A 26145-nucleotide genomic window follows, 5' to 3' on the forward strand; every position below is an offset into this window, starting at 1 on the left:
AATAAATAACCAACAAAATTTTGTACGTCATAAATTTATTCATGAAATTTCCTTTTAACTTTTTTTTTGTGCCTATAACATCACTCATTTTTATGGAATTTGTACATTGTGGATCTCTCTCCTGTGATCTTTTTTCCATAGGCTCAATCCAGAAAGTCCAAAATTCTGAATGTCAATTCAGTTTATATAAAAAATCTGTCACATGTAAGTATTTTGGTCAACAAAGCACATACAAGCATGCCAATTGTTCAGTCAGTCAAACTGATCTTGCTATGTGAACCTATGTGACTGGAGCACACACATGATATCATGATACCAATCACATAAATTCATATATATGAGATATATGTAATAATAAACGTACTCAGATATATGATTGTAAACTTTGACTGTTCAAGTAATTTTATTCGACAACCTTGTATTGCTGCACAGAATATGCAAGTCAGTAATGAACATTTTGATGCACAAGGGAGCATTTTAAAAGCACACTACAAAGATGTTGTGATGGATATAATGACCAGGTCATACACGAAGTAGCAGCATATCAAAATGTTAATTTAGTCTTGCTCTCATCATAGGTTCTCAATAACAAGTATATTTCTTGTTACTCAGTGGTTTTACATGCAATTGTATTGATAACTTTTGTACTTGACTTGCATAGTCAGTGGATGGAGGTGTCTGTTTAGGACAGTGTATGTACCCAAAATAAAAAATGAATCCCAAAATCAGCTGCAGCTTCACTCATGAGGTTTTTTGTTCAACAAGGGGTCTAATGTCATGAGTACTTTATAACAACATACGCATTGCGTCACTTTACTGATTCACTAATCATTGTCATATTATATTTTTGTTACCAAGATAGACTTACAAAATGCATAATAAATACTAGGAATAACTTTGTCTCATTAATTTTGTATATCCTCTACAATCTTTTTTTAATTCAGAAATGAAAGAAATGTCAAGTAGAATTTTTTTTGTCAGACTTCACAACATGTGTGTGGTGCATCTTTCAGCTTTGTTCTTTAAAAAATTGTTTCATCTTTTTCAATTCTACTCATAATGACACGTATTTATCTACATATAATCTCCATAGAAAACATTAAAGGATACCTAATTTATAACTTTTCAAGGTAAATAAAAAGCCACACCAAAATCATTCCTTTTTTCAATGTTTTTCATTGTACACATTTTTATGTGCAAATGTATAAGCAATTATGCATTTATATCTTGTTTAATCTTCCATCCATATGAAAATTGTTTGTGTAGTTAATGTCATCTCTTTGATTTGGTGTCTGTTCTACATTGTCTAGATTATAATTCAAATTTGAGAGTACAAAAATGATAGCTGAAAAGATGAACCTAGTTCCACTTATGGACTAGAATCAAAATGTGAGGGTACACAAATAAATTCTTTTCCTCCAACTGACAATGAACTGTTTTTAGATTGGTTACATTTTTAATATAACCCTGCATTAGCTAAGTGGAGTACAGCACATCAGTTGGATCTAGTTTACACATAATATTTTCTTTTTTATAGTTTAAGGTAAATCATTGATTTATTAGTTCTTAATAAATTTTAAGATTCTAATGTATGTACCAGTATGGCTTCTTTAAAATGATAATTACAATCCTGCTACCTGAATCACAGTCTGGATAGCAATGTATCATATTCAGTTTTTCTGTCATCATAACAAGAAGTATAATTACTGTCATCTTGGTCACATATCACCATCATGCAGTTCTGGAAATTGTCTGCTTGGAATGATACAGGGTTGTCTGTTGATTCATCCATATTATAAGCTTGTTGTAATTCTGCAAGTGGTATGTTGTGCACTTCTTTAACTGTCCCATCCTCTGCAGGGAAATGTCCTTGTGAATTCTATTGGAAGAAAATAATAGTTAACTTAAATGATGAAAAGCAAATAAATAACTAAATTTTATCTGCTTGTCATAGGATGGAGCATGCTATATTGTGATTTTCTCTCTCTGTCCATCTATTACCAATTTCTTGTCTGCACAATAACTCAAGTTCTCCACCTTCTACAATTACTGAATTTTGTAGATGGCTTGCTCATTTGGTATGGAAGAAACCTATCAATTTGGAGGTCAAAAGGTCATGGTCACATTCTAAGACCATAGTTTGTAAATATCTAGCATTTGGGGTAAGGAAAAAGCCTATCAATATTCAGGTTAAAAGACAAAGGTTAACGTCAAAAAATGGTTTCTTCATAAAATTTTCAGTTCTGAACAATGTTGTTTAGCCAAAATCTGTGGATGACTTACACTTGGGGTAAGAAACAAGACTTGTTCTAGGGGTAAAATGGTTAGGTCATGTGGAAGGATAAAAAGAAGAGTGGCTTTTGTATAATAACTTTAGTTCTGGACTTTGTTCCATGAACAAAGTTTGTGAATGGCTTGCACATAGGGTAAGAAAGAGGTTTATGCATTATGTGGTCAAAAGCTCAAAGATCAAGGTTACTATAGTTCCATGGACTTTGTAAGATACACATTATACATTACTTTTGTTGTAGAATATGTTCCTTGACTAAACTGAATGGCTTGTACCTGCAGTAATAAAGAATCAAATAGACTCTGAGGTCTAAATGTCAGAGGTCATGGACTTGGTAAACCTAATTAGAAAATAATGTTTTCTGCAAAGCAATTTTATATATATATATATATATATATATATATATATATATATATATATATATATATATATAAAAACATACCTTAATAACAGGTTCAGGTCATTGAGAGAACTTGGTCAATAAGATTTAGTCAGGGATGCCCCTTCTCAAGCCTACATAGAGGAATATCAAACCTGCATGGTTGTATAATGTGCCATTTCGAGTGCAACAGCATGCCAGTATCAGTATACTGATGTCTGCTGTTGGGCAATACATACTGAAATGCAGTTTTCTGTACCATGCTTTTATCATGGTCTTGCTTTCATCCAACAAATCTCTGTATAGCAAACAGTTTTTCCACTTTAACTGAACAAACATATTTTCTTTTTTTCCCAAGATGTACACTTAGCACAGGATTTGAAGAGAATGTAAAACAAGATGCACAGTACCATTACTAAGGCAAAGTTTAATTCTGGGGTGGCAAGTAAAGACCTGGGGATATTTTTTCCAGTAATAAACTTCACTTTGACTCAGATATTTATATCCTGTTCGTAATGACACTACATGAACAGTACACAAGAGTCCATATTTGTAAATACACCAGTCCCTCAACAATAAACAGGGTTCCCACGCTACTGGGAAATGTGGAAAAAGTCTCGAGAAATGATAATTTGATTCCTGATCATGAAAAGTTCTTGAATTTTGCAAATATTGATGAAAACCTCAGGAATTTTCCACCACCACTTGACACCCAAAACAATCACTTAATTGAGTCGTAACTAAACTGATCGTGAGTTAAATTTATCGAGTTCTAACCAGAATATTCGGAGGGTGTTGTATGGATCATTTGGGTGCATCCAATAAACATATGCTGAGTCAATCCAAATGCTCAGTGGATTAGATTCGTTTAACCAGTTTAGCAACACATGAGGCCAAAATGGTGGTGGCAAAGCGTAGCTGCTTACCGGATGGCCTAGCTAAATTTAAACATTATTAAATCGAGTGATACCTGCATGAAATTGATATGAAAATTACTTATTTTCTCAGAAATTGTGAGTATTAAAATCATTATGTTTTTAATCTAATGAAAGGCATGATAAAAACGACGTCGATGAAATGTGACCTGGTACTCGCGATGTGCACTGCTAGTCGCATTAGTACACAAATCTAACAACCCACATTTTCAAATGCTGTAGTGAAAGAAAAAAATTAAAAATATTAAATGAAAGTTGTATGCTGGTTGTAATTAAAATACAAAAACGAAAGAACACCAAATTCTCCATATTTATATATTCCATGAACAACTTCTGGAGTTCTGTTGTATCACGTGACTAGCACGTTGACATCTGCTCTCTGCTTGATAAATCAGACTGGCCAGATTGCTGGTTTTTACAAAAAGTATCTGACTTTCATTTAATATAATTGAATTTCTGTACAACAATATTAAAAAGAGTTTGTTTTATTGATATCACGTGACAATTGGACTTCGGATGTCGTCGTTTGAGATTTGTGAAGTCATGAAACTAGTAATGCAAATGGCAAATACAGGGTCAGGTTTCATCTATGTCGTAGTTTCATCTAGTCTGTCAGCGGATTAAAGACATAACATTTATAATACTTGTCATTTCTGAGAAAATAAATAATTTTCCTATCAATTTCATGCAGGTATGAGTCGATAGAACATAAGTTTAAATTTGCTAGGACCACTGGTAAGTGACGACCATGGGTCACTATGCATGGTGGCGGCAAATTCTGAATTTCCGCTGTGCAAATGCAATGACCCTAAACCTCAATCTTAATGTCCCAGTATGAAAAATGGTGTGAGAATATTCGGAGGAAACCCAGATTAGAAAACAGACTGCTATTCATTTTAAGCCAAATTTGTAGTCCAAATTGTTGAATCTCAGAGCTGAAATGAGAAATTGTCATCCATTGTATTATATATTAAAAAATTATATGAACCCCTGTATCAATACAGGTTTTGGGACTGGTTTAATGAATTACAAGAAGACAAGTCAATTTTACAGACAATTAAGCCCTTGTTTATACAGCATTATATAATTTTGAAGGACTTTTGTGAAAATTTAAATCAACCCGTTTGAAAATGTTTTTTACATGATTTTTAACCAGGTCGTCTTAAGGAAATTAGGTTGTTTGAAAAATCTTGTTTGGGATTTTATTGGCACAAATAAATTTAGGGTTAAATTCTTCTTGTTACAAGACAAGATCTTAAATATTTGCGTTTATTGTTTTTTTATACTGTGATAGGATATGTTTACTTTCTATAAGACACACATATATATATATAGTGCTATAGAATTCTTTAGAATTAAAGGTCTGAAAGGAAAAAGATAACTAATTTATGTTCATTCTGTTGTTACCAGCTGGCAACATAATGCAGGTCAGCAAAATAATGTTAGAATTTTTTATTCTGTACACTGAAATAACTTTACATGCAAATTTATAGGAATATAATCAAACTTGTTTCATGTGATACATTTTGTGGTTTTGTACATGATCATCTTTTCTGACTTAGATATTTTGGAGAGTCTGGAAAGAGAAACGTCTTTAGATTTAGAAAATGCATGTTTTACAATCTAAAATGTTCTTTAATTCCAGTCAGTAATGGTCATAGGTGAACGCTGAAAAAATTAATTTCTTCCAGGAAACAAAACCATGGAAATGACCCAGAAATTTATTTTTAGAAAAGCATGGGAGCCATGAATAATTCATTTTTGTATTAATGGGCCAGAATGTACATACAACACAGCATGCAACATCTGCTGTTAAATAAAAAGAGAGCAAAACATTTAAACAAACATCTGATGCTTTTCGTGTGCAATACATGATCTGTTCAAAATGCTTATGTCACGTTAACTTCCTTTTCTTGTCTTCAAATACTGATTAACCTTGACTCATTTTTTAAAATAACCGACAGGTGTGTAGACCTGAATTTTAATTTTCAGAATTTTATTTTGGGTGATGTTAATATTTGTCAGAGAGGACAAGCTGACCTAATCCAGACATGACAGAGTGAAGCATGAGGTTGACTTGTTCAGGAATGAATCGCTAATAATGTTGGGGGGTCCCAAGTAGCTGAGTGGTTTAAAGCGCTCGCTGTTACGGATCTCTGCCATCTCACCTCTGTCTGTGTGGGTTTGAGTCTCAGGCTTGGCCAGTGTGGTGATGTGAGAAAGCTTGCCAGTAGCTTCTTGTGGGTTGGTGGTTTTTTGGGGGTTTTTTTCCCCGGGTTCTTCCTCCACCATTTATACACGTATAGCCTATTTCGTGCTCTGAGAGAGAGAGAATCTTTAGTACAAGATTGTAACTGCACAGAAGGTTGCTTGAGTTCAGACTCTGTTTGTTAATTTTCCTTAAGAAAAATATGCAGTGACTTAATTAGCTTCTTGCCCAAAAAATATAAAAGTTATCAATCAAATGTTTGGAGACTTTTAAAACAATGCTCCTGTAAAATTTAAATTAAAACACAGATAGACTAGAAATGGCAGTGAGAATTTTATCTGCTGATAATTTGACTGCTTTCAGGTTGTTTGTAGACTTGTTTCATTTTTATGTTAATTTTATATATTCCTTTGACTACCAACTGAAGTCTTTCAAGGTAACATCACTTGGAGATGTTGTGTTTTTCAAGAAGTAAATATTATAGTGATTATGTTATTGTTTTCATTAAGTGTTACTGTATTGCAGTATGGCCAGTTCTTAAAAAATCTCATAGCCCAATGCCCGATGCCCCTCTAGTATCAGATCAGGCCCGTCCTGTATTCTAAGTGAGGTGCCCATCAGGCTTGTTGACAAAAAAAAACATTATTTGCCAGAGGAAACTTTGATCGCGCTGATCAAATTTGTAAATAGTGTATATTTTCAAGATGTTGACATACCTGCCATATTATGAATCAATCTAAATCAGATCACCACTGTCCTTCATGAAACTGAAATCTGATTTTAATCAGATTGAAGCATTATGTATCATGCTAAAATTACGATTTTTGTACTCCCAAACCCCCAGCACAGTCGTGTTTCGAGAAAACACAATTTTCAGTAATCTTCAAAAAAAAAAAAAAACAACACTTTCTGTATCAGTATATGCCTGTAGTAGCATGTAGTATATGTATTAGCATGTATAAACAGTAAACAGACATAACTGGAGCTGATGTAAAACTATACCTTGGGCTGTTTAAGTAGCAGCAATCAAAGGCAAAGAGGTCAGGTATAAACCACCATTTCACATATTACTTAACTGGCTGCCAATAGCTAGTGAGATGTGTTTGAAGGCTTCAGGGGGTGAGTCCAGTGTGCTAATTTGCATAGGGAGGATCAGGAAGTAGAACAGACAATAAGAAAATCAGAAAGCTGCAAGATGTGTGTACAAGAACAAAAGTTAATACATATTATTGCCTTGAATTAGAATATTTAAGCCATATGTATTATATTTTTGAAAGTTTTGTGAAGCACACCAGCGTAGTGATGAACACTAATAACACTTGCATTACCTTCAAACCCATTTGAACTCAATTGAATTTATATTCGAACTGAAGCTATTGCAATGTTGTGTGACAATATTAAAAAGGGGAAAATCTGGGCATGTGGAAATTGGACTCTGAGCTTTTTTTGAATTTCGATCAGGGCTTGTGAGTTTATTTAAGTCAACAGCCTAGGACCTGTGTCTAAAAACAAATCTTTGAGCACTGTATGAGTTTGCTATATCACAGTACAGTGTATATCACAATATGGTTTTGTGCATATTATTGCAACCCTAAGTGTTCATTGTACTCCTGTTTCCAAGGATTTATGAAGGTATTTCAGCTGGATTGAATTGGTAGTAACTGCTTTTGGCTTCATTCACTTTGTATTCTCCTGGCTCAGACTGTATGAGTACCAAGACAATGTTCAGCTTGGGTGATTCGTCTTCAAATACATTAATTTACTTCATCATAATACCACAGGAAAAATACCACTACCTAGCAAATCCAGCCTAAGCTTTTTAACAACATATGATTAGCTTTATTTTATGTACAGTAAAAGTTGCTGTATAATTTCTGCTTCTGAATATTCACAGTTAAGTTTTCTATACATGGTTTTTAATCATAGTGTCCACTTCTTAGTTATTAAAAGCAACACTTCATTTGTACAGACTGTCAATTTGGTCATTCGTACAGATAAGTTTATCCTGAAATTTATTTTATAGCTTTCACTTCATGAGTATTACATGTCCTAGCCATACTTTCATAATTTTGGTATGTGAGCCCTTCTTGCAGGAAAATTTCACTTAGTGTAGCACTGCATGTCCACTCTCTTGAGTTCATAAATCAGGGTGCATGCCTAGCTACACCTGTTATATATTGTATATACTGTCATCTCTGTTTTTGTTGACAGATTTAGACCATGGGGACAACCATGTGCAAGTTATTTAAACAGTGGAAACACTGGAATGAATCCATTCTGTGTGTTCCAGATGCCACTCCGGAATACATGTCAAGTATGTTCCATTTGGATCTAATGTCAGTGGGCTACATTACTGGGGGTAATATGCAGACGTGCACTTTGAGGGATGGCATTACATTTGATTTCACTTCAGTTAATTATTTACTTTTACTTTTCAAGGGGTATCTCAGGAAGGCTCATCAACCAAGAAGCAGTCCATGTTATCCTGGTCAGAGGCAACTCCAGCTCCACTCATATCAACTCAACATGAAAACTCTTTTTGGGTGGAACCAATAGGTCTCATACTGCATGGGTTAGATGACCAATCATCTTTATTGGCAATATTTGAGCAAGATCAGGATCAAATCAAGCCAACTCATATACTCATGTACTGTCTCATACATCAATAGTACAGACCAGTTCTGTAAATCAAATATTCATCCCAACATAAAAAAACTGGACAGTGTCATGCAAGATAAAATGGCACAGTTCCATCATGATCAGGCTCTGCCATATATCAGATCAAAACAGTTACATTAGCCTTTAAGCCAGATGGAAAAAAGTCTTTGTCCAGTTTGCATACCCCACACCACATAGGCACACCCAAGGATCAGCATTCCCAGCATAATGCTACTAGTTATTCAATCCACCCGGTGTGCCCAGTTCAGCACCCTAGTAAACATAGGATGTCACTTAGTTTTCATTTAGAAGTGACCATATCCCAATCAGGACATTCTGCAAGCATCATGGCCTGCCCCTGTCTTCTTCAGCTACATATCAGATTACAGAGGAGACCTCAGTGTCATTCATCAGACAACAAAGTATGCTCACAAACTCTATCATCTTACTACATCTCACTATAACAAGAAAAGACTGTTTTCTGGGCATTTTGCTTGTTGCCAACATAGTTTTATTCTCCCACTCCATTTCCATCAACAGCCTTGTATAACATTCCAGCATGAGTTTATGTACTAACCAAGAAAGACAAACCAAAGTTCAAAATATCTGCTCAAGTTGCTGATCTTTTGGGTTGCTTACATTAGACAATTACAGGATGCTAGTGTCAATAGACACCATCCATCAAATTTTAGTAGGATGTTCTATAAGACCCATGCTCCAATTATTCACATGGACACCCCAGCAGCAGACACAGAAAATGCAGGCTCCTGTTCCTCGGAAATCAGTATCTTGTGGTGAACTATCTTTTTTATCCTGGATCATTCATCGCATGGTCTTCCACAGGACCTGGTGAGAACTCAACAGTGGTAACTGAAAAGAACTGGTGTGTCAAGCAAGACACCATCCATTCTGCCTCTCAAAGAGGGAAAGGCACTTTCATCCTGGAAAAAATGGGTTATCCACTCTGTATATCAAGAATTACCTCATGATCAAATGGACTTGCTATGTGTTTGGCTTGTCAAGTCAGGGCAGTTGCAACAGGCATTGCTTTTGAGTGAAACAAGCCGTGAGATGCAGGTCTGAGTTAACTTTATCAACCTTCTGCTTATGAGATCTTTCATCCCAAACAGCTGAGACTGATCTCCTGGAATATGTTACCACAGCAGAACAGGCTGTCTTCCTAGTCATTTGGCAGCTTCCTAAAGATGAGAGCTGATAACTTCTCCTGGATTTATGGGGAGGGAAAGTTGTCCCATTCATAAATGCCTTGCCTATGTATATGGTGTAATTGCTCCCTTACATACCTCTGGGGACCAGAAATGGCCTCTTACCAATTCTCCTAAGGTATTAAGATCAGGTAACATTTTTGAAGAAGAAACCAATTTTTTCTACTAAAATAAGATTCTTTGATAAGACTTACCTGATCACAATACAGATGCTCCTTCCCATGCTACCCTGCATGTACAGCCTGCTAAGAGAGCATGCATTCCACTCCATTAGTAATCTGAAGCATTCATGGGATTTAGTGATAATTCCTGTGTTATAGGAAGATCACTCAGTTTAACTGCTACCTATGTGGGCAGGTAAGTTTAGCTTTCTTAGCTAAAATGTTTAGCCTGGGAGTGCGGGATGTGCAGGGTAGTGGTAGTTCTCCTCAAGTATTATGACTGAGTCAGTATTACTGAAGAAACCTTTCAACAGAAAAAATTGGTTTCTTAGCAGCGTTTAAAATTACTTACAACAGACTCAAAGCACTTAAAGATTTCTCAACCATATGATTAGGTTATATTAGCTGAGGAAGAATAAAATTATGAGTAAAAATATATTTAATATCCTGTTCCACCACATGTGAATCAAATATTGTTTTGTGTTTTTTTATATATAACATTTAATGATAATTAAAGGGAGCTTACTTTTGTGACTGTTGCATATGTATCACTGATAAAATTAGCAATCATGAAGGCTCCTGACATGGGACCCTTTGGGCTGACTTTCTTTGCATGCTGAAAACAGAAGTATATAAACATTTACAAAACAAAACAAACATAAGAGTTAAACTAATTAAGCTCATAATGTCTAATAATAAATGTTTCGTTAGGCATTTGGAATATAAGGTATTTCACAATTTTTATATTTTAGCACCATAACATTTTTTTAAAACTACTGGCATGTCATCATATGTAGCAGAACTTTGCTGAAAAACTGAATTGTTGGTGCTCAGTTGTATATATATGTACAGTACTTTACAATTTCCTTGCCAAATTTGCTGAAAGTTTGTGTTTTGTGATTTACACTATCACTCAACAACATCACCTTGATATAAAAATAAGTAATGCAAATTCTGTGTAATACAATGATATTAAGTTGGTTAAACTCTTATGTATGGGACAAAAAGTCTGATAACATGATACTAAGTTGGATAAACTTATTTATGGGACACAAAGTCTGATAACATGATATTAAGTTGGATAAGCTTATTTATGGGAAACAAAGTCTGATAACATGATACATGTATTAAGTTAGTTAAACATATTTATTAGAAAAGATATAAATATATTGAACTTGCTTAATAAACTGGTCAGATCATGAACTCTATGGTAGGATCCCCCATGTATCACATAATAGTAATTTGGCTTGCTTGTGCTGTTATAGATCTCAGGATTCTTTAACTAAAAAGTTGGAAGTGCATGCACTGAATTGGGTAGATTTTTTTAAAAATCCATTGTTGGGAAGAAAAAATAAAAAAGTACATGTATGTACAAAATGATTCTGATGACCATGAACTTTAGGTGTGGTTGAACAGCAACCATACATGTTTCATACAAGTTTTATTTTTATTTATATGTACACTTGAGTAAAATCCTCTTTGTATTGTTTCAGCTTTAATTTTTGAAGATTGTGTCAATGTAACTATCAATAAGTATTTTTGTTTGGATTCCACTTGCCTTAAAGTGTGAATTCTGGCTATGTTTATTAAGGGCTCCCTCTAGACTCGGAAAGGAACATGCCTCAAGAATTGTGAAATTCAGCGATACTGGGGCTAGGCTTTGTAAATGAAAAGGGAGAATAACTGCCATATCAGCTGACTTAAAGGCAGAACAAAAGTCACAGGTAGTTCTTACACCTGTAAAATACAAATGTAGAAAAATTATTCTACGAGAAGTTGATGACCTTTTTCTATTCTTATATAAAGAGACAAATTGGAACATCATACATGTACCATAATAATATATGTTGTATTGACATTGAGTAAATATATAAACTTTTTTTTTCATTCTTCATGTTCACACAGCAAACAGCTAGTGGATCATGTTCACACAGCAAACTACTAGTAGATTGTGTTCTTTACGTAAGCAGCTAATAGACTGTTTTCACTCTGTAAGTGGCTAGTATGTTGTTTTCACACTAGTAGATCATGCCTGCACAGAAAACAGTAGATCATGCCTGCACAGAAAACAACTAGTATATATGCCTGCACAGTAAACAGCTAGTGGATCATGTTCACACAGCAACAGCTATTGGCTTGTGTTCACTAAGTAAACAGACAATAGATTGTTTTCACTCTGTAAATGGTTAGTATGTTCTTTTCACACAGAAAATGGCTAGTAGATCATGCCTGCACAGAAAACAGCTAGTAGATCATGTTCACACAGAAAACAGCTAGTAGATAATGTTCACACAGAAAACAGCTAGTGGTCTGTGGTCACTAAGTAAACAGATAATACATTGTTTTCACACTGTAAATGGTTAGCATGTTGTTTTCAAACAGAAAATGGCTAGTAGATCATGCCTGCACAGAAAACAGTAGATCATGTTCACACAGAAAACAGCTTTTAGATAATGTTCACACAGTAAACAGGTAGTAAGTAGATCATGTTCACACAGTAAACAGCTAGTAGATCATGTTCACACAGTAAACAGCTAGTAGATCATGTTCACACAAAAAACAGCTAGTAGATCATGTTCACACAGAAAACAGCTAGTAGATCATGTTCACACAGAAAACAGGTAGTAGATCATGCTCACACAGTAAACAGGTAGTAGATCATGCTCACACAGTAAACAGCTAGTAGATCATGTTCACACAGTAAACAGCTAGTAGATAATGTTCACAAAGAAAACAGGTAGTAGAGCATGCTCACACAGAAAACAGCTAGTAGATCATGCTCACACAGTAAACAGCTAGTAGATCATGTCCACACAGTAAATAGCTAGTAGATCATGTTCACACAGTAAACAGCTAGTAGATAATGTTCACACAAAAAACAGCTAGTAGATCATGCTCACACAGAAAACAGCTAGTAGATCATGCTCACACAGTAAACAGCTAGTAGATAATGTTCACACAGAAAACAGCTAGTAGATCATGCTCACACAGTAAACAGGTATTAGATCATGATCACACAGTAAACTGCTTGTAGGTTGTACTCAGACATTAAATTGTCAGTAAGTTATGTTTACACTGTACACAGGTCATGTTCAAGCAGTGAACAGCTAGTTGGTTGTGTTCAAACAATAAATAGCCACTAAGTTGTGTTTACAGTTAACAACTAGCAGTCTGTTTACATAGTAAACATCTAGTAGGCTGTGTTAACACAGTAAACAACTAGTAGGTTGTGCTCACAGTAAATAGTCAATAAGTTGTGTTCATACAGTAAAAAGTTAGCAGGCTGTGTTTACACAGTAAACAGCTAGTAGGTTGTGTTTGCACAGTAAAAAGCTAGTAAGTTGTATTTAAGGAAAGAAATTAGGCATCATATCACAACCCGATTTAAATAGTTTCGTGTATACAAGAACTTTCAGCATACACAAGTCAAAGGTAGTTATTTCTAAGGCTTGATTACATTGGTACATGTTACTGAAGAACTATTACAGGTTGACTTGACTTGGCTATTTAAACTTGTTCTTTGTTTGAGTTGGTTCTTGTATGATTTGGAAAATTTGAACTGAGAGAAAGTTTTTAGTGCTGTTGTTACTTTCAGTAGATTGCAATGATAAAATAATTACTTTAAATTTGATTAAAAGAGTTCAATGACAAAATAATTACTGTGAATTTAATTAAAAAAGTGCAATGAAAAATAATTACTGTCAATTTGATTAAAACAGTGCAATGACAAAATAATTACTATAAATTTAATTAAAAGAGTAGGCTGCAATGACAAAATAATTACTGTGCATTTGATTAAAAGAGTGCAATGACAAAATAATTACTGTAAATCTGTTTAAAAGAGAAGATTGTAATAACAAAATAATTACTATAAATTTGATTAAAAGAGTGCAATGACAAAATTACTGTAAATTTGATTAGAAGAGTAGATTGTAATAACAAAATATTATTGTATATTTCATTACAACAGTAGATGGCAGTGACAAAATAATTACTGTAAATACAATTAAAAGAGTTGATTTCAGTGACAATAATTACTGTAAGTATGATTAAAAGAGTAGAATGCAATAACAAAATAGTTGCTGTAAATTTAATTAAACAAGTACATTGTAATAACAAAATAATTACTGTAAATTTGTAAATTTGATTAAACAAGTACATTGTAATAACAAAATAATTACTGTAAATTTGATTAAAAGAGTAGATTCCAATAACAAAATAATTACTATAAATTTAATTAAAAGAGTAGACTGCAATGACAAAATAATTACTGTGCATTTGATTAAAAGAGTGCAATGACAAAATAATTACTATATATCTGTTTAAAAGAGTAGATTGTAATAAAATGATTACTATAAATTTGATTAAAAGAGTGCAATGACAAAATTACTGTAAATTTGATTAGAAGAGTAGATTGTAATAACAAAATAATTATTGTATATTTCATTACAACAGTAGATGGCAGTGACAAAATAATTACTGTAAATACAATTAAAAGAGTTGATTTCAGTGACAATAATTACTGTAAGTATGATTAAAAGAATAGAATGCAATAAAAAAATAGTTGCTGTAAATTTAATTAAACAAGTACATTGTAATAACAAAATAATTACTGTAAATTTGTAAATTTGATTAAACAAGTACATTGTAATAACAAAATAATTACTGTAAATTTTATTAAAAGAGTAGATTACAATAACAAAATAATTCCTGTAAATTTGATTAAAAGATTAGATTCCAATAACAAAATAATTGCTGTAAATTTGATTAAAAGAGTAGATTCCGATAATAAAATAATTGCTGTAAATTTGATTAAAAGTTCATTAGCCACTAAAAGATAATAGCATGTAAAAGTTGAATGAATGCTGGCTCTTTTTGTTGCGATTTATTAAAATTAAGTCACATACTGGAGACGAGAGGAAATGCACAATCTCTAAGTTCCATTGCTACCCCAAGTAACTCGGCCTCTCTTTCCCTTCTATCACACAGCATCAAATCCACAGTCTGTCAAAAATAATAGTATCAATATTTTTAATTAGTTAATCGATTACTTGTTTGTTTTCATGACATAGAATTTCTTCTTTAGAATTTTTCAAATGATAAACTTTTCAAATTGTTTCTTCCATTTGACAGATGCTAAAGCTGAAAATAAATTCAAAGTTACAAAGATGGATATCAGATATTCATAACTAATGTGTTCAGATTCTTAAGCTCATGTTGGTTCAATCACTGATGAAAGTGTTGCTGAATATTTAAAAAAAACACATGCTAACAAAATATTATACTATATTTCTCAATTCAAGTACATCATTCTGTTAGTTTAGGAATAATAGATATTTTCTTCATTTTGGATCAACAAAAGTAATTTATGGTATATATTATACTTGCTTATAAGATGGATCCAACAGCAAACTGCATGGTGGTGGTTGGGGGTTATACTGTCAAGTGAAGTGGGTGACTAAGACAGGAAAAAAGAATGGTAACCTTGTCTTCCTCTGTCAGGATAGGAAAAATTACTTGATCCTGTGATTATTTACATCTTCACACTAGGGCAGTATTTTATGGTTTTTGCAATGCACTCCCAACCAAGCCAAGTAATTATTATTGTAGTCCCAGGTAAACTGTATTGCAGTATTTTGCAGGTATCAATATGAATTGCACCAACAAAACTAAAGTCATGTAGTCCTGGATGGCCAAGTGATCCAAGGCAATTGCCTTTTACAGATCACTGACATCTCATCTGTGTCCACATGGGTTCAGGCCTTGGGCTTGGCCAGTGTGGATATGTGATAGAGTTTGACATCCTGTGAGTCAGTGGTTCATTCCAGGGTACCCCTGGTTCTTCCTCCACAAAATATGCTGGCCGCTATGTATATCTTATCATGTGCTCAAAAATGGTGTTAATCATGTAACAGCAGCAAGAAAACAGAACTGTACACATTCACAGGCATGTGTATTAATAGCTGGACACTCCAAATGTATACAAAGATGCATTTACAGTGAGTAGGAATCAGCAGGGACTCTGCCAGTGTTTAGAGTTTGTCTTTTAATTAATTTTAGATATTTTCTGAATATTTGCCATTTTATTTAAAACAGTTGCACAAATAATATATTTATACACAGTATTGTTGACAAACTATGCAGTCAAACATGAATTGAAGTCTGTCATTTATATAGACAGATATTAGCAAAGTTAAATAAAAAGTATGATCATTTCTTCATAGTGTAAACTTCAATGTGTTGTAACTATCATCAAAATAAAAACTGACTGATTATTTGTTTTAGATACATTGGGATCAATGTTGCAGGATGCTTGGCTGAGTGCTGGGTCACCTGGAACTAAACATTAGCTTTCTGCAAATCTCAGTACACCAATGGTAAGGAAGACCTTGCAAAGCTCTGTATATCAATGGCAAGGAAGATCTTGCAAATCTCTGTACACTAAAGGCAAGGAAGATCTTGCAAAGCTCAGTACACCAATGGCAAGAAAGAACTTGCAAAGCTTTGTAATCTAATGGCAAAGAAGATCTTGCAAAGTTCTGTACACCAATGGTAAGGAAGATCTTGCAAAGCTCAGTACACCATTGGCAAGGAAAATCTTGCAAAACTTTGCACACACACATACTGCCAAGCAAATTGAGATTGATGAGGAAATGTGCACAACTGAGTACTGATTATGCAAAAATCTTGTGGTAGGAACATGTCAACAATGCTCATTAGCTGATTGTACAAATATCAACAGGAAAAACATTTCCTAATATGACTATGCTACTTGTGTACCATTTGATACATCACCTGTTTGCTGTTCATTGTAAATGTGGCTTTTTTATACACTTAAAACAGAATCAAAATCAAGTACATCAGAAAACTTTGTGAAAAGAACTTGAATATGCCAATGAGAGTATCCAAGGATGGGCTAAATATGAATGAGTTTGACTTTATCAAAGCCTTTAGAAAATCGAAACAAAAAAAGTGAGAAAAATTCATAAATTGTAAAGTTATACTGTCATAGCTTAGAAGTAGCACATTTAAGTTCCATGTGACTTCTAAAGCTTCAAAAGGTTTAAATCTTTTATACCAATTTATGGAATTAAAGGGTAATGATGATGATGATTGTATGAAAAGCATTTTACTGATACTTATATATGCATCTTCCATCCGGTCATCAATGTATATATCTCCATCCAAACATGGACACTTTCAAGTATGAATACACTGCACATGAATATGATGCATTCATACACTTACAGAATGTGTTTATGATATATGTCCAACATAGAGAATTTTCTACTTGATCATAAAGTATTACTTAAAAACAAAGTTGGATGCAAATATACATAATGGGAAATAGAAGATACCGTAAAAATAAGAGAACCCCAAGCATGCACATGTGTGTGTAGCATCGCTTCTCCCTAAAATTAAAGTCTATATAGCTTGTGATGACTGATCAGTAGAACAAACAACGTAGACCCTGATCTGTTGTTGCACACGGTTGGACCTGACTTGTACATGAGTATATACGGTACTTATTTCAAAGAATAAGACAGAAGCATCAAGAGAGAAGTAGTTATTCTGATCAACTTGACCAACCACATGCTGTTATTTTTGGTTTACGTTTTTAAGTTGGTCATGCTTATTTCATTAAATGGGGTGGGGCATGTCTGTTCATGGTTGTCAGATTTACCTGGTCTGGACCAAATGTGTCACCATTTCCAAGCAGGTTTAATAAATGGTATCCCATAGGTTGAGAGGCTTCTGTTACCAATACCACAAGTCTCTTGGGCTGTTGGAGAAAAAAAAAAATGTCATAACTTTCACTCAAATTTATTGACAATAGCAATTACTGTCAATCAAGTACTAGTTATAATTGATCACAACAAACTGCTAATGATTTAGACTTTGAGCAGCAGTCAGCTTGCCACAATGGCTCTGAATTTTGACATACCTCTACCTATGTTATGAAACTCAGAATATGGTATGGTATGAAAAGTGATGTAGGATTTGCCAACTTTCCAACTGATAAGCTTTATAGCTCTAGACCAGAAGAACTTATGGGATGATCTGTTTGCCATTTATCATCCATACATTGGTTACAACAAATTTTTTATCACTACTCCTCATAAACTACATGGAGAATTCCCATGAAACTTAATAAATACGCTCATCACATGGTCTAGTTAATTCAAATTGAAAACTGTGCCACTTGGACATCCAATATTGGTACCATAATGACCATCTTGAAAATCTTGTCGTCGCTACTTTTCATGAATGGATGATCCTATCAACATGGGTTTTTCAAATAAAATACTTATTATGTCTAGTTTGTCCTTTATGAAAATAGGGTTGGTCTGATATCCAATATGAACATTACAGTAGCCATGTTGAACATCATGCTATCACTATTCTTAATAAATGGATGGTCATATCCATGGGGATTTCTTACTAAAAGACTTCTCATGGTGTCCTGTTGATCTTCAATGAAAATGGTGCCAATCTGATATCTGTACGATCACTAAAGTGTCCATCTTAAAAATATTTTTATTATTCCTTCTTCACAGAAAGTCATACTGCCATGGGGTTTTCACCAGGTTTCTTATGATGTCTAGTTAGTCCTATTTGAAAATAATGCTGACCTGATGAAATTCATTATGGCCATCACAGTGGCCATCTTGAAAATCTTGCCTTCACTACTCACCACAAAAGAAAAGTAGTATTGCCATAGGATTTTCACAAGACTTGTGGTGTCTAGTTGGTCCTAAATGAAAATAGTGCAATATGATGTCAAACATGACCACCACAGTGCCCATCCTGAAAATTATGTTATAGCTAAACCTCCAGAATGACCAGTCTTACTGCCATGGGGTTTTCACCAGAAGATTCTTATAATGTATAGTTAGTCCAAAATGAAAATGGTGTTGATGTGATGTCCAATATAGCCACCACAGTGGCCATCTGGAAAATATCATTATCACCTATCCTCCTGAATTAATGGTTGGATTAACATGAGATTTTTACTGAATAATTTCTTTGCAATGTCTAGTTGGTCATATTAGTGCCATTCAAACATTATGACCACCATAGTGGCCATCTTGAAAATCGTGTTATCACTATTCTTCTGAATTATTGGTAATTTCAGGATGGGATTTCCCGTAGAGGAACTATTGTTTTCAACTGGTTTCCAATGCAATCGTATATTAAACTTACAAAAATAAGATGTAATTTTGTTAATGGCTATACAGTAACTTTGACACGTGATATAGTTTTCATGCTGAGTTAGGATGTCATATGCAGTCAGGCAGGATGCTTCAAATTAGTTGTCTTTAAAGGGTGTGTGTGTCTCGTTTGTATCCCTACTGGGCCACTGGTAGGATGTCATTAACAATGATATTTATGTTATGATGCTGTTGTTGTTGTAGGGTTTAATGCCATTTTTTCAGCACAAGATAGGCTATACATGGCGGCCAGTATAACTGGTGGAGGAAGAACCCTGGAAAACCCCGGGAAGAACCACCGACCCACGAAAAGCTACCGGCAGGCTTTCTCACGTACCAACGTTAGCTGAGCCTGAGACTCGAACTCACGCAGACAGAGGTGAGACAGCAGTGATCTGTAACGGTGAGCACTTTAGACCACTCGGCCACTCAGGGCCCCTTATGATGCTGTAATAATGTTATTAATTTTGTTATCTTCTTTTATACACATTTCTTAGTTTTCAACATTAAATTTTCTTTTTATTGCCAAAAAAACAAACAAAAACAATTGTTGGCATGATTAAGTAAATTCCATCTAATGTAGGCAATGAAATTTTGTGGGAGTGTTTGGATTTATGTATAGATAACTAATTAGATTTTGAGGTCATAATGGCAATCTTTCACTTTTTATACGTTTTTTAAATACATTTTTGAACATTAAACGTACATATCAAATTTAATTTGTCAGCCTCAGTTTGTTTTTACTGTATGATGCTAACAACACTTTTGTCTCCAAACAAAATTATAAATGTGTATATTAAAATAATGGTTAAAACTCCTGTAGTGGCCTGAACATCTAATCAGATCATTTAAAAAATTATGATCGTAAGTATTATAAAACTGATTGTTGAATTAATTGTTATATTATTGTGTACAGTAGGTAAAATAGTTAGTGGTTCTTACGATATAATCCAACTCCAACTTTGTAAAAAAATTTGTCTGTATATATGCCTATCGAAACATGGATAACATAAAATGCTGAAGACAGCACATGTCACATCTTCACTAGCCAATGTTCCAATATGTTAATCATCTATACATGTAGATAGGGTTAACATATCGGAACCTTGGCTAGCGAAGATGCAATGATTTATTTTTGCACAATCTTACAAATGAGCCTCTCAGGGCAGACAAACAGATGGACATGACCAAATTAAGATTCCTCTGCTGTAAGACAACAAGACTTTTAAAACAGCTCTCATAGCAGCCATATTGAATGTACAACTGGGACCATTTTCATTTACTTATCAAAAGAAATGTACTTGTGATATATTCATCCATTTGGGAGCAGTAGAGATATATAAAAAAATTCAAGACAGTCACTATGGTGTCCATATTGAAGGCTATTCATTTTCATTTAGGATCAATTAGACACCTTTAGAACTCTTCTAATTAAAACACCATGTCGAAATTACTTTACATAAAAGAAGAGTAGTGAAAACAAGATTTTCAAAATGCCCATATACTGGATGTCCTATCAGCACCATTTTAATTTAGGATCAACAAAACAATGTAAGAAGTCTTTTAGTAAAAATCCCATGATGATATGTCCATCCAGAACAAAAGGTTGTGATAAGATTTTTAAACTAAAGGCTATTAAAGCTTAGCCCATCACCGTTTTCATTTAGGACCAACTAGACATCGTACTGGTGAAAAACATTAATTTCAATATAACTTTCCATTCAGGAGGAGTGGCAGTAAGAAGACTTTCAAGACTGCTGCTGTAGCAGCTATATTGGCAGTTAGACTTGGGCCATTTTCATCATAAGAAGAATTTTAGTAAACACTCGATACAACCATCCATTCTGCAGGAGTTGTGAGAATGATTGTAACATTTTTGTGATGGTTGATGTGAAAACCTCATGTTGGTAAGACCATCCATTCAGGAGAAGTAGCAATACAAGATTTTCAAGATGTCCATAGCATGACGGCCATGTTGGATTGTTTAAGACCAATTGGATATCATAATAAGTCTTTTGATGAAAACTCTGAGCTATTTCTGTTCAGAAGGAGTTGCAGTAACAGGGTTTTCAAATATAACTGCTGTGGCACTTTTCATTTAGGACCAACTAGATGTCATAAGAAGTCTTTTAGTGAAAACACCATTTTATATGTATGACTATTAATGAGTAGTAGCGATAAAAAGGATTTCAAGATAGCCGCTGTGGTGGTCATATCTGATGTCCGGGCAGCACCATTTTCATTTAGGATAAACTAGGCTATGGGATGAATGTGTGCATAAAGTTTCATGGTAATCATCAAAGTAATTTATGAGGAGTAGTGATAACAAACTTGTGCTAACTGACAGATGGTCGAAAGACCATCCCATAAGCTGTTCTGATCCACGACCAGTAGAGCTAAAAACCAGTACCATCTTTGAACTCAACGCATTCTTATTCAGATGGGTATGGTCTCTCAGTTCAAAACACTCAGCTTTCAAAAACAAAACAATACATGCCTCTTTTCATGTACAATAATACTATGGAAACTAGTAGATCCTAATTGCAAATTTGGTTTACTGGTGTAACTGTTGTCCAGGTTTAGTCTCTGGTGTATTCCTGGAAATAAATATTAACTGCCCACATCAATACACGATATTTAAGTATTTGTATAATAATGCTTGGGTTGTTTTTTAGGAAGGGGGGTCTTTCTATAGCATTGTGATATTTTTCTTTCATTGTTCATTTACATGCATCTTCCTGAAATAATGAAGCATCATTGATATGAAACAAAGTGTATCAGTGACCCTTTGGTTAAAGGATGGCATGATAAATATAATACATTTTCTGTGAAGATCATGTTATTTTAGTTGATTTAGAAAACCTATTCTCACCATTTCCATTGTAATCTAGTTTGTAGCTCGTGCTGGTGCATTTTTTTCTTTCTTCTTCATCTTTTTTCATTGTTCATATGCAGGATGACAAGATAGGAGCAATTTTTTGTGTATATCTAAACATTTTTTAAATTTTAAAATTATTTTACTTTCAAAAGCTTTCTCTCTCATTATAATACAGATCTATTTTGACTGGATCACTGATCCTGAACATATATGCACTAAAGAAAGATAATCAAAATTTGTGTACACCCAACAAAAAAGCGCACCTAGGGTAATACAAAGAAGTCAGAATTTGGAAGACAAAGGATATATAATTTCAGGAAATCCTGTGCTCAGAATGTGAAACTGCCGACACCATTAATAAATATCACACTAGGTAACACCTGTTTGTGGAATACCAGCTTAACTTAGACCATGGCCTAGCCATCGGTTACCAGAATTAAGAACACAGGAAAGATCACACGAAATGTCATTGTCATTCAACAATTTGAAGTTTGTTACCGGTGTTTGTACTGTGTCCATATTTAATAGAGTATCAGCCTTGTTTGTACAAGATGACACAAGCCTTGGTACCAGGATGCTCTCCAGCTGCTGATAAATTTGTTGAAACCAATTTTAACGAACAATTATTATCGTGTTTGATCAAACTGTCTTGGAAAGCTAGCTGAAGATCCATTTTTTTTAGGCATAGTTGTTATGGAAGTTACAACATTGTCTTTTATTTACAGTATATATATTATTGTAGCAGAAACTCCATCGGCTACACTACCAAGAGTCTCGCTATCTCAGGTTCTTTAGGATAGGTCTTTGTATTTGGAGTGATACCCCGCTGAATCTGTCTGAGGACTGGCTCTCCAGAGTGCAAAAGATATCTACCCCAGCAGGATACCATCTTATTCCTGGCTTCTTGCTGCCGACTGAGTCACTGAGTCATTGACTGGGTGTCCTTTGGTCGTCAACTGAGTTGCTGGGTCGATGGGTTGTCAACTGGATCATCGTCTGGGTTGCCAAGTCGCCGAATGTGTCAATGAATTGCCAACTGGGTCACTGAGTCGTCGACTGTGGTCACAGTTGTCGACTCTATCACTGACTTTATTGCTGAGTTGCTGCCTGTGTCACAGAGTCACAGACTGTGTTGCAGACTTGTCGCAGAGTCATCGACTATGTCGAAGACTTGATCGTGGACTGGGTCTTCCTCTGGTTGCTGAATCATAGACTTGGTCGCAGACTGGGTCTTCTTCTGGCAAGCGGACATTTCCACACAATACTGTTTCATAACACATCACCGTAGCTGCCACAGTTGGCACGTATATATACCCATACAAAATCATGTGACCCAAAACTATGGCACTACAAAGCCCGCTAACATTTAAAATCAGAATATAAACTTTAGTTAAACAAAAATTACATTAACAAAGTGAAAATTACTGTCCATGGGTTTTTGTCGTTACATTATGTATTGGTACATGAAGTTACAGAGCTAATCCACATGGCTACATCTTCATGAGCCAAGGTTCTGATATGATGACCCTATATACATCCTGGCGGATCGAACATATATTTTAGTGCCTTGTCCTAGTGACTTCTGTTGGATTTCATTAGTTGCCTCCCTTAGTATGTAATGCCAACTAACCAACAGCATATAATTGTGGTGCATTGTACATCGGCCGGAAATGGTAGAGGCAATTGACTTATAAAGCATGCATTGTAAGTTTAACATCGACAGTACAACAACGTACCAGAGGGAAGCTATTATAGGTGTATTTGAGTGAAAAGTATTTGTGCAAACTGGGACCAGCTGAGGAAAATTGCTTATTTATCAGTCCATGCAAATTGTGTTCTCCCCTTGTCTGGATCATGTAATCCAATGAAATTCACAGACCTGAAGTACAGAAATATCTGCTTGATACACAAAGATGTAGATATGATCATATCGGAACCTTGGCAAAGATGATGAAGCTACAGCTTTTACGACGTAAAATCCTAAATTTTTTACCTGCAAGCAATGCATCCAGTTTTTCTGCTGTCAGCACGAAAAGTCCTATAGAGGCAAAAAGAGTCAGGCTAAGAGAAATTCTAGTATAATCACCTGATAGATCCAATGGTATATGTTTCATGGCACTGCATCGTCTGATTCCATTTCCTTCAGTGGGGGAGATGAATGTTAAAGGCAGCGGTTTTCACTTACTTTGTGTGAAAAGATCATGTAAAATTCCACAGAAGGTAACAAATTAGATTCAGTTCAGCTGGAGAAACCTTACACAGGCTGCAGCCAACAGAGAAAGGGAGTCCTTTCCATTACGAGATACAAGTTGCAACATGCAGTTTCATTTTTTTAATTATTATTTTGATTTCACAGATTTTGACCAAAGGATAAAATCGCCATAACCAGAAGCACAAACTGATTTCTTTGCTTGTTTATTTTTTTAAGGTTTGTTTGTTGGTTGGTTGTTTTGTTTTTATTTTCTTAGTTTGCAGTGTATGCTAAAATGCCGATAATGAGAGGCGTTTATACTTCTTAGTTATGTCAGACTCCAATATTTGTGCAGCTATATTAAACCTGACACGTGCCTGTATTTTTACAACTGACAACTGTTACATTTGATTTATGTGTACGTCAACATTGACACAAAATTTACCTTTCTGTCACTAAAGCTGATTATAAGCATAAATTATTATATTGGGTAAAAATGCATACTATACAACTTTTATGTGCATATCTTGGCAACACATTTCTCCTGGGTGCTCAGTTGTTAGCAGGGCCGTCGCAAGTCAGCACTTGATGTTTGAGCTTCACTCTCTTCGCCACCTCCCCCCTCAGGATATACCAGAAACTCCGCGAAAATTAAAATGCCCCCTTCCTTCAGCTTGGCGTCCCGGATAGTAGCCTGTATTTCCCGCCCCTAAAGATGGCCGTGTCTGTTAGCCTAACTGGCCTTGCTCTCATATATAGGCTCTATTTCTTGTTCACAAACTGATGTTATACAAAGACTCTATGGCATTAAAATGATAGGCAAAGGAGCTTAACAATATATTTAAGTTAGTTCTTCCCTCGTTCCTAACCCCTCCTTATCAGCAATGATGGTTTCGACCCCTCTTTTAATTCCAATGTGATCTCTGATCACATCATTGTGCATCCGTAACCCGAGGCATCCCAGTCATTCCAAGCTGTCATAGATCGTGATTATGATGATGATAATGTTGACATCAACGACTGCGATGATGACACCAATGACAATGATCCTCCTCAACTTCTCATTAAAAAAAACACCAAAAAAAAAAAAAATCGCGACAGTAGTGCTAGAATGTAAGATGTCGACGCCCCACCCCCAGTCAAAATAAAGGATGTGGACGCCCGTCCCTCTCACCCACCAACCTAAGTCTTACACGGTAGACCTACCGTACCATCTGCAGCAATACCATAAAAACACAGTTTGCCTTTTGCAGATAAGTACTCATACTGGCCATGGAAAGTAATATAAGACAATTATGGTTTACCTAAAACAAAGTGGAATCTATAAATTAGGGTTCCTAAATTGTCGTGTTACTGACTTCGGGAGCATATATGGCAGATATGCTATATTAGGTTCGCAATCTGTGACTTACCATTTTGTATTTTATAAGAACTGACTGCTGTCGTTGAGGAATAAAGGATACTTGTATGCACAAAGCTGAGCAACTAAGGACTTTGAGCTAAACGTATTCTCTGTCATATCGACGTCTCCCTCTATTTTCGGGGTCAATATGTAGCACACGCGAATTGTCAATAGTAAACATGTGACTTGAACCAAGTTGCTCTCCTCCACTGTTTCATTTTACCATACATGTCTGAAGAGGATGACTGCGATACTTTTGTGTATGTTTTCTATTTATATGCGATATATATTCTATTTTGCATGTTCTATGTGTATGATCACAGGAGTCTGACGTTTTATTAATAAAGTACGGCGAAATCTCTGACAACATGAAATCACCTTATCGGTAATATAAAATGAACATTTATATTACCGATAATGTGATTTCATGTTGTCAGAGATTTCGCTGTACTTTATTGATAAAACGTCAGACTCCTGTGGTATGATGTACATTCTGGGCTGCCTCTTTCTTTCTAAATTTTAATTCTGTGATATTGGAATACTGCAAGTTCATATCATTAATTTATACACGAGTGATTCTATGTGCGTTATTTTTTATTTTTTA

The 26145-nt window shown here is 34.8% G+C and overlaps 1 protein-coding gene across 2 annotated transcripts; it reads right to left on the reverse strand.

Annotated features, from left to right (window-relative positions):
* Positions 1 to 18: 18 nt before the first annotated feature.
* Positions 19 to 25748, reverse strand: LOC149805400 (malate dehydrogenase, cytoplasmic-like). 2 transcript variants are annotated; one of them, XM_089949932.1, is made up of 6 exons: positions 25552 to 25748; positions 17543 to 17641; positions 14766 to 14862; positions 11417 to 11595; positions 10385 to 10474; positions 19 to 1879 (listed from the first exon to the last, which is right to left on the reverse strand). In XM_089949932.1, the coding sequence occupies exons 1-6, from the start codon at positions 25552 to 25554 to the stop codon at positions 1643 to 1645; spliced, it is 705 nt and encodes a 234-aa protein (XP_089806058.1). In that variant the 5' UTR covers positions 25555 to 25748; the 3' UTR covers positions 19 to 1642. The 2 variants fall into 2 exon arrangements, with proteins under 2 accessions (XP_089806058.1, XP_089806059.1); XM_089949933.1 differs by lacking the exon at positions 25552 to 25748 and adding an exon at positions 24644 to 25254.
* Between the last annotated feature and the right edge of the window lie 397 nt (positions 25749 to 26145).

Source organism: Sinohyriopsis cumingii, chromosome 2 (assembly GCF_028554795.1).
Source record: "Sinohyriopsis cumingii isolate HCF-2022 chromosome 2, ASM2855479v2, whole genome shotgun sequence".
Lineage (NCBI taxonomy): Eukaryota > Metazoa > Mollusca > Bivalvia > Unionida > Unionidae > Sinohyriopsis > Sinohyriopsis cumingii.

What these genes read in the sequence shown, in the direction of transcription:
- LOC149805400 (XM_089949932.1), bottom strand. An exon ending in ACACATTTGGTCCAGACCAG is followed by an intron (nt 14,863 to 17,542) that starts GTAAATCTGACA and finishes TATTTTTGACAG; the next exon opens with ACTGTGGATTTGATGCTGTG. An exon ending in CATATGCAACAGTCACAAAA is followed by an intron (nt 1,880 to 10,384) that starts GTAAGCTCCCTT and finishes TTCTTCCAATAG; the next exon opens with AATTCACAAGGACATTTCCC.